Genomic DNA, 9,975 nt, shown 5'->3' with positions numbered 1-9,975 from the left:
AGACTGTTCTACGTCCATGCCAAATTTCATCGAAATCCGTTGAGCCTTTCTGTAGATGCTTAGTAACCGCATTAGTAACTGCGGGTTTCTAAAACCTACCATGATGATGATGTCCTCTTCTGATCCTACCTTTAATCCTCTCGATTAAAGGTAAGATCAGAAGACCGCTGTCTTCTGTGTGGTCGTGGTATTGCAACGGTTGACCCGGCCCATTCGTGCCCCCAACAAATTTTGTTGCGGGAGCTACCACTGTATTATCTCTATTTTGTCACAAATAATGGCAGGGAGGAGGACTTGTTTTATGCAGACATTTTGGTGCCAGAAACCCACGGTAAGATAAGTATTTAAGTAAACGTATATATGCGCCTTAATCAAATGAATACTGCTGAAATAACATAGCTTAGAAACTGACAAATTATAGTTGCATTTTGGCAGAAAGTGTTCTGTTAATGACAAAATTCTAAAAAACGTAGTGGAACAAAATCTGTCAATTGTCAAATGACTTTGACATTTGACAGTAGAGATATAATGATTATTTTTATTTAAAATTAGTGATTTAAAGAATTGTGTAATCTGAATCAGGGATAGAAATGAATACGAGTTATTTTGATATAATTATAACCTCAAGTTATGTTTTATAATTGTATTTAAAAAACTTAGTTTCTTAAATTAATACGAAATACATTTCGTAATAGATAACAGCTTTTAGAGACATTTCCATCATTTCTGACACCGAAAAATGAACTGCTTACGCTTATTAAGAAGTCATAACATACGATTCTTACAGAACCAAGCAATACTCAGGATATCTAGGGTTAATTATGTCTCACAGCATCCTATTAAATTCATTGAAACTCAAGACAGACTGCGCGAAAAGGACGGAGTTTCAAAAGAATGGCATTTAATTTACAAAGCGCCAATGGAGAAAACTTTGCAGTTTGCGACAGCATACTTGACATTTTCTATTACTACTATTTCTTGCAGCTTAGTATATTATTCATTATTTGTATTTGAAACGGCTACAATGGATGAGCCTATTGTAATTGGCAACGATGTTGTAATAGCAAATAATTCAATGGAATGTCTCATTTATCTGGGATCTTTCTTTTTATTACATGTTGTTGTGAAACGCCTTTTGTCAAAATATGTTATTCGTTTGTATCAGAATGGTGATAATTACTTGGCCATTTTCAGAGGTCACACATATGGTTCAATAAATAAACATGAATTTCACTTAAATGAATTTAAAAAGTTAAACCCTTCACTACTTATAACTTGGAGTGATGCAAGATTTGCTCTTGGAAAAAAGAAAGGAATTCTTCTTGAAAATTATTTTAAAACTCCTGAATGTTTTAACTATTTATTGTATAAGAAAAATGCATCTAATTATGATGACAACCATTAAAAATATTTGTAAATTATTATAATAGTTTTAACTAAATGTTGTTTTAATGTAAAAGTTTTTTTTTTCAACATGACTAACCTAACGGTATATTTTATTAGAAGATAATTATTGTAGATGCCACACAAAACACAAAAAAGAAAAGAGCTTAGCATCTTCAGTGCAAGTTGTGCAGTTGGAATGTATTAAACAACATCTTTACATACTTTGATGCTTTTTATATACCATGATTATAAATCATTTCAGTATAATGCATATCAACTCAAATAGACAAAGGTATGGTATTAGAAAACTATGATTTAATATTGTACTGTTTTATTTGTACTAAAACTAAAGGATAAATCATCAACTTCTATGTTAAAATCCCCCTCCATAGGCATTGTTCCACTTATATCTTGAATCTTTTTTTATTGTAGTTGAATCCATTTTATTTTTGTCATTATCAAACTTCTCCAATGCTTCAATTTGGGTTGGATGTGGAGCCAAAGTTTTTGTTACAATACACTGGCCATTTTCTTTTAGGATTGTATGGTTTATGTCCTCTTCACTTGGCTCACCATAAGGAAAAGTTATTGGTGTCAATTTAATTAGATGTTTGATTTTCCATAATCGACTGTTAATTTCAGGTATATTTTTAACAACTGTTACACGATTCTGTAATAGATTGAATAAATTTTAATGAAAATAAATGCATAAACATTGATTAACAAGAGTTTACTGACAGTAAATAATAATTCATATTTTGTTACATAACCATGCTGTGCAATAACTCTTATAGGAAGCTCTATTAGAGCTGAGTAAAGACCAACAGAACCATTGCACATAAATTATAGGTAATAACTTAATGATAATTTACATACTTCTTCATCAATTTTAAGTTCTTTTAAAATAAGTTTTTGCCACCATGGATTATTTTTAACCGGACGAATACGTTCTACCCTAAACAATTTAGATGGTGTATATTCAGGGTCCTTGTGATCGGGAGATCTAGAAACAAAGGAAATATTAGTTAATAGATAAAAATTGGTAGTTATTATCTCTGTATATTTTGACAAAGATATTTCATTCGTACCTTGGGTAATAAACAATACCTCCAGGGTATCGTACACCACCATGAGCTTTAAAACTTTTCGTACGAGAAAATGAAGTAAATACGGGATTTAATACTTTCAATAACTGCCGATCCATGTTGTATATGAATTTAGAGTCAAATAGTATTCGTAACAAAAATTACACTGCTTTGTTGCTTTATTATTAGTAAATTGCCTTTTTATTTTCTTCTCTTGGGTTAATGGCGTTTCCTTATAGATTTCGCCAATGTCAAGTGTATTTTATACTCTGCTTTATAAAACGGGTTTCGTGAACGAACAAGGTCACAGATTGTAACTAAGAATTAAGTGAGTAGCTAAGAATGTTTGATGACAGGATCGCCTTTTTATTTATTAAAAATTTCTTACTCTTAAATCCTATTCCTAACCTATCTTCTTTCAAATTCAATCAAAATTGACAGTGACATTCCAAGTGACACTGTGTTTTTTTTATAACCAACAATGACGTTTTTTCACATAGAAAATATTTTCTCAAATTATTTTTTGCTTCATAATAATGTACTTATTTAATTTTTTCCCCTTTTAAACAATCCTCAAAATATAGTTAAAGCTTTTTTTTGGCCTCGACTTTTAAAGTATTTTAAAAGTTAAAACATTTTGAAACTAAATGAATTTATGGCAAATGGCAATAGCTCATCCAAATTACGTGCTATTTATAATTTAAAATTTAATAACTGTCAAAAAGTTTAAATTTGTTTGATTTTGTTTTGTGTAATTTTATGTTTGTTATTTACAAAAATCTTGCATTATGAATTTATATTAAGTTTAGAATAGTGTTATTTGTTAATATTTTGCTTTCGTATTAGTATTTTGATAGTTACTATTGTTTTAATTTGTCTGCTTCATGAAGAAAGTACGCTTTGAAACTTCTTTGAATAATAGTGCCATGAACGACTTAGACTGTCAGTCTCCGAGGCCATATCTCGAAAAAAAGAGTATTTCTGATGTACCTTGTATTGAATATGACTTTGCTAGAGTTCTGCCATATAATAACGATCCTCTACAAAGATATGAGTGTGGTAACGGTTCCCCATACCCTACAATTAACAAGACATGTTTAACAGAATTATCTAAAATAGAATCAAAGTGGACACCTTCGAATGATTTAGATCTAAGTTTGTTAGATACGTATGCTAAAATGCCGAGGAGTAGTTTCCAAGACACAAATATGTTCAAACATCAAACCCCTAATGGACCTTCATGTGTAGAAAACAATATCTGTAATAATGTCAATCCGTCATCAAGAGTTCTTACTTCATTAGAAAATAAGTATCAAAATCCTCCCAACACTTTGAATAAAAATGACGATTTTTTCTTACAACGCAACAATTTACATCAAATGTCTTGTCAGAATATAGAAAGTCAATTCAAAAAATTTACTTTATATAAGGAAAATAATCCTTTGGCTGCCAAAAATGAGCTAATTAAAATAGGTGTCACAAAACCCTTAGATAAAGTAAGTTGTAATACACCAATGGATGCTATTGCTGTACCAACTGACCATTGCCAATGCCATCAATGTACAAGAACTCAAGTGTTTGCTACAAATTGTGTAAGCAAAAATATAAGACCCTGTGGGTACATTCAGAGTTCTCTAAGGAACATAAATTGTTGTAACAAACCTTGTTGTAAGCAAATATCAAATCAATGTGAACAATGTAATTGTAAAATTCCCATATGTACTAAAAACTGTAAAAAATGTGCATGTGATTCTAATTATTCATTAGATAATGATATTAATGCAGTTGATAAGAAAACTTGGGCATTAAAAAAATATGAAGAATCGAACTCTGACACCTTAAATGCAGAGAAACAATTGGTCAAAGAAAAAGGTAAAGAAAAGAGAGAACCATCAGTGGCAGATCTATTTAAAATTATAAAACTACAAAATGAACAGTTACAACTGCTGCAGGAAAAAGTTGATAAATTTATTTCCACCAGCAAGTTTGAGATGCAAAAACAAACATTACCCATACAGAATTATGCAACTGAGCATGTTGCTGTACAAGCTATGGATAAAGAACACCACAAGATTTCAATTGGTGTAATGACAAGTTTCGAAGTGGTTCGAACATCAACAATTATAAATAAAGAAATATTGACACAGTGTAGCGAAGCTCAGATACAATGTAATAGATCACAAATCAGTATAAAAGAAGTTCAGCCTGTTCATTTAAATTTTTTAGATGGCATCACACCAGTTTCCAAAACTAATGAAGGGAAACAAAATACACCCTCTTTTGAGAAGGTGTTGCCAATTCACACAGAAAACTGTAATAAAGATTGTATTAATGATGAGAAAACATACAATGAAATGAGCTTATATAATGTGCAAGTTGACAATGCTATAACTCCACTCATGTCGCCTGAACAGAGCATGTATTTGGATGTAAGAGATTATAGCGAGTAGGTATAATTAGTTTATAAAGAAAATATCACATTAATTTAAAAGAAAAGCATTAACTTTACTACTATATTTTTCTTTATAAGTGTATGTAGTTGTAACTAAATGTTTTGTTTAACAGTTCTGAATCTGAGCCTGAAGACCAATCCAATGTTGGATGGACCTATTACAATAAAGTTATGGTAAGAAAATGATTTTTTTTTGTTCTATAAATATTTAAATAGTAATGTGTACAGTCAAGTACATAAATATATATACATTTACATAGTTTCAGAAATCTGTAAATGCTTTCAGTGTCCAATATATGTATCAGGTTGTATGCTTCTTATACTATCCATACTTATTTTTGAAATTGGAGACCTATACAAGTTTCTATCTTCTAATATATAAAATTCTCGTGTCACGGGGTTCGAACTTGAACTCCTCCGAAACGGCTTGACCGATTCTCATTAAATTTTATGAGCATATTCAGTAGGTCTGAGAATCGGCCAACATCTATTTTTCATAACCCCCCCATTTAGTTTTTTTTTAACTGCGCGCGGACGGAGTCGCGGGCGACAGCTAGTAGTTATATAAATGTATACATATTCATACAGTTGTTGTAAATAACATCAGAAATCATACTTTCTGTTTAATTTTTCAGGCACATGTTAATGGCATGCTGCATGATTCAGATATGCCTTCATCAGCCAGTGCATTGTACAGGAATACACGTCAGAAATGTATGCAAATGAAAATTGACAAAACTAATGTTAGTGTAATAAAGAGGTAAATTTTTTCTTGTTGTTTGTTGATCTAGGTTTTAATTTTTTTTTTTTTTTTTTTTTAGTACATAATACATGTGTTAAAATCTTATGTATTCCACTATTCATCCTTGAAGTAATAAGTTGGACCTATCATTTTTAATTGCATTAAAGCATAGCAGATAAGATATTAAAACTAGTCATAGCATTTTGTTACTGTTCTCCCTTTCATTTTATTAAATGTGCATATTTTAGTATTTTTGTTATTTCAGAGTAAAATTTGGTGACGATCCCATTGTACCGCAACAACAAGTTCTAACTGCATCAACTGATACAAGTTTAAAGATGAAACAGCTTGCTGCCAAGTATTTAAAGAATGGACATGTTAATATGCAGGCGGAATCACTCAGACCTTCTGCACCAATTGACATGTCATTTGCAACTAGAAATTATATGGAAAAACATCAACTACTTCAAGGTTTGTGTTAAAACGAAATAGAAACTTCATAAAACTAACATTGAATGTTAGTGGTAGTTAAAGTACTAAATCAAACATTTTACCAATAATGTAAAAGAAAGTTTGGATGTATGGTTGAGTATGGTGTAAATACCGCACAATACATGTTTTCCCATTGTCAGAAATTTAGTACATTTTATAAAACGCGTCACCATTTACACAGATCAGTTGACGTTCGGTCACCATATATACTGCATGTCCTCATTACCATAAATAACCATTTAATAAAATATAGATTATGTGACTCTGAAATTGGTTTACTACTTTTAATAATTTTTTTGCTTTCAGGTATACCAATGAAATCAAGTAACGGACATGTGCCTGTCGAAATGCCGAGGTTCTTAGACATCACTGCATTGAAACAGCAACCAAAATTATTGTAATACAATATTACTTTTAAGACAAAATACATTGTATGATAATTTTAATTTATTATGTTGCAAATAAAACATTTAAACATTATTGAACATTTATTTAAACTTTAGGAAATATAACAGAAGTAAATTTCTACAATATTCCAATAGCCGCGTACCCGTGTGAGCCTTTGCGCTAGGTGGGTACGCGGCTAATTACATACAGGTGATTATTGATATTTTTGTTATATATGTCACATACAATTCTGTCATTTATGATAATTTATGAAACATATATGTATTTATATATTATAATTATCACATTTATGGAATTATACATTGATATATACTGGTAGGCCTATATACCATTTATATAATAAAATATTTAAATATTGATAGATTATATTTATCTTCTTGGAGGTATTTTCTTGTACTTCTCTGTTATAACATATAGCATTTTTATTTTATACATTCGATGCCCTAATTCTCACCTACCAAGTTTTTTAATTATAAACATGAATCTCCGATTGATTTTTGTATTTTCAACAAAAATATATTGGTACTGCATATGTACCAAAGTTTAATACAAGACACATACACGAAAATATTTCTTTTAATTAATTCTTAAATATACATACATATGTATTAAAAATTTTAAATGTAGGATAAAATTATGTTTTTTGTATTATGTCTTTTACTTTACATTATTTGCTACAAGTTCAAAACAACAAACTTGGATATAGTTTTATAGTCTATTTCCACTTTTGAAACACCCTATAAAACGTCTTTGTTTTTTCAAGTGGAAATTCAGGGCATTAGCCAACACGCAATATGGACTATAGTTGGAACGCGTTGCGTACAGCTGTAAAAATGTATGAATAAAAGATGTGAGATAGGAATCAGTGGGAGGGGGGTAACTCTTGGTAATGTTACAACGACAGTAAGAACAAGCTACATTTAACGTTTACTACAATACGTCTCTACACATTTAATTACAATTCAGTACTGTATGATAATTTTAACATTTTTACATTATATCATTTACTAGTTTGGTTCTTTCCTTGCTGAATTCATACAGTAACTAAAGACACGTTTCTCTAAAGAACTACGCAATTATTCTAGACGAAGACACGGTATTCTAATACATATAAAGATTAACCTATTTACAAAGAAGGTAAGAAACCGTTTTACCACTTAAATAAGAATTCAATTCTCTTGCATCGCAAAATGTATTATAGGTATATAACTAATCCTAGAAAGATAAACGACTTTTTGGATGGCACTTCTTTTTTTTTGGTATCCGAATAACGATAGGATTTGTGTAACGTTATTTTAAAAAATTAGGTATCTATTTTAGATCACTTTTTGTCTTCATATAGTTTTAAAAGCACTTGACTAGTTTTTATTATTAAATTAATTTATTAAATAATTTATAAAGGAAACCCTGAGTTAAGTAATACCTCATGCTTCATTCATAGCATGTTAAAAGCAAATGTTCCACGAAATAAGTACTATATGTAAAAAATATATAAATAAAAGTATACATAAGTTGAAGAACAAACAATATCCTTTTTCTACAAAGAATAAATAAGGGCAGTGTTCGTATCAACAGCCATGGCTAGAGCAGAGCCTGTGCGTAATAGAAGATTGCAGAACAAGGACAAGAATATGTAGGGTATACATGTTCGGTGCAAAAAAAACAGTGAAGAAACATTCTACGAGAGATGACCAAAAAGAGGTCGCGACCCTCAGGAAAGAGGTAACGTTGCACAGAGAGAGAGTGAGTTTAAAGCATTTCTTCTCAAATGCTTTTTCTAGAAGGGAAACAATTATTTAAGTAGTTTTTAAAGTCTATTCATCATCAGCTCACTGTACGTCCCCACCGAGGGGCTCGGAGCCTACCCCCAGTAAGGGGTGACTAGGCCATAGTCAACCACGCTAGCCAAGTGCGGGTTGGTTGACTTCACACATATCATTGAATTTCTTCTCAGATATGTGCAGGTTGCATCACGATGTTTTCCTTCACCGTAAGAACGTCGGATAAATGTACATTTGTAAATCGAAAATCGAAAAACAGATTGGTACATGGCGGGATTCGAACCCAGGACCTGCAGATTGCAGATTGCAAGTCAAGTGCTTAACCCCTGAGCCACCGACGCTCTTACTTAACTATTACCGTAATATAATATTTCCCCGATATGAATGAATTTGATATCTGATTTACTTAACTCAAGAAACCCTTTACTCCTTAAGCTATTACTAAACATTTACTTTCTAAGTAAAAAGTTACACTTTCTTTTGTATTTATTCAATCAATAAAAATAATAAAATATACATCTCATTGAATTTAATTATGTAAATAGACATTTCAGTACTGATTGTTAAATCTCAGTTTAAAAAATTAAAAATAAATAGAATATTAATCTTTTTTCTTTAAAACCACTTGAATTACGAGTAAATACTTCATGAATTATTAGTTCCATTACATTTGTACGGAAAAATATACTTTACTATATCTTTATCTTTGGTATACACAAATATTTGGTTTCCAATAACTTTTATAAGTTTTACTATTTTTCATAAAAACATCAATTTATACATTTCAATAGTTTGAGCGTAAGATTTGTGCAAAAATTACTTATAGTATGTAGTGCAACATTTAATTTCTAACAAATTACAAATTAATTACTTTTCCATTCGTATACAAGGCAACGTAAATCGTCAAAACTATCATTGTTTGGTTGTTGCATCGCAAGAATCGCGTTGCGCGCGTTTCTATTCGGTCAGTACACACATAGTGACATGTCAACTGTATAGATTTACGCCGCCATCTTGAAAATCGCCTCAACTTTTCTTACAACGATCTTAACAGGTTGCGGGCGACTGGCTTTGGCGATGATAGATAGAAATGTCGGCAACGTGTGCTGAACGAACTCTATGACATTGCATCTCAAAAGTCGCATACCGTCTTAACTCGCCGTCTTGAAGATTTACGTTGCCTTGTGTATGAAAGACCTTAGTATCTTTAGCTACGCTACAATATTATTATGTAATTAAGATATAATTATATATGTACATGGAAATTATTAAAAATCAAACCAATTATTACTCCTTAAAACATTTTCTGAATTCCGAAATCTAATTCTACTGTTTTATATATCTACTATTTTCATGGTTTTTATTAATACAATTTATTAATAATTTTTTGCCCATGTGCGCTTACCCCGGATAAATTATCCGTCAACTATTTTGAGGTAAAAAAAAAGAAGATAGACAGGAATTCAAATAATTTCTTACAATTACATTAAACGTCTTATATTAATTTAATAACAACATCAAATATTACATAATTGGTGTAACATCTAAATACAATATAACAATCGCATAAAAGTCGATTGCTATGAAATTTCACTGCCGTAACACTTTTATCAGAACATATTCTTGTCT

At 30.7% G+C, this 9,975-nt stretch overlaps 3 protein-coding genes across 4 annotated transcripts; 2 read left to right on the top strand and 1 right to left on the bottom strand.

Annotated features, from left to right (window-relative positions):
* Positions 1-542: 542 nt before the first annotated feature.
* LOC106719555 lies at positions 543-1,405 on the top strand. The gene has a single exon (XM_014513916.2). The coding sequence runs from the start codon at positions 740-742 to the stop codon at positions 1,403-1,405; it is 666 nt and encodes a 221-aa protein (XP_014369402.2). The 5' UTR covers positions 543-739.
* A 275-nt stretch (positions 1,406-1,680) lies between these two features.
* Positions 1,681-2,667, bottom strand: LOC106719677 (39S ribosomal protein L30, mitochondrial). The gene is made up of 3 exons (XM_014514069.2): positions 2,475-2,667; positions 2,263-2,389; positions 1,681-2,056 (listed from the first exon to the last, which is right to left on the bottom strand). The coding sequence occupies exons 1-3, from the start codon at positions 2,588-2,590 to the stop codon at positions 1,760-1,762; spliced, it is 540 nt and encodes a 179-aa protein (XP_014369555.1). The 5' UTR covers positions 2,591-2,667; the 3' UTR covers positions 1,681-1,759.
* Positions 2,668-3,340: 673 nt separating this feature from the next.
* LOC106719657 lies at positions 3,341-6,575 on the top strand. 2 transcript variants are annotated; one of them, XM_014514050.2, is made up of 6 exons: positions 3,341-4,343; positions 4,698-4,917; positions 5,037-5,097; positions 5,559-5,683; positions 5,931-6,136; positions 6,464-6,575. In XM_014514050.2, the coding sequence occupies exons 1-6, from the start codon at positions 3,356-3,358 to the stop codon at positions 6,556-6,558; spliced, it is 1,695 nt and encodes a 564-aa protein (XP_014369536.2). In that variant the 5' UTR covers positions 3,341-3,355; the 3' UTR covers positions 6,559-6,575. The 2 variants fall into 2 exon arrangements, with proteins under 2 accessions (XP_014369536.2, XP_014369534.2); XM_014514048.2 differs by having other exon boundaries at positions 3,341-4,917.
* The last annotated feature ends 3,400 nt before the right edge of the window (positions 6,576-9,975 follow it).

This window comes from Papilio machaon, chromosome 3 (genome assembly GCF_912999745.1).
Source record: "Papilio machaon chromosome 3, ilPapMach1.1, whole genome shotgun sequence".
NCBI classification, from domain to species: Eukaryota; Metazoa; Arthropoda; class Insecta; order Lepidoptera; family Papilionidae; genus Papilio; species Papilio machaon.
This window is presented reverse-complemented; position numbering and strand designations above follow the sequence as displayed.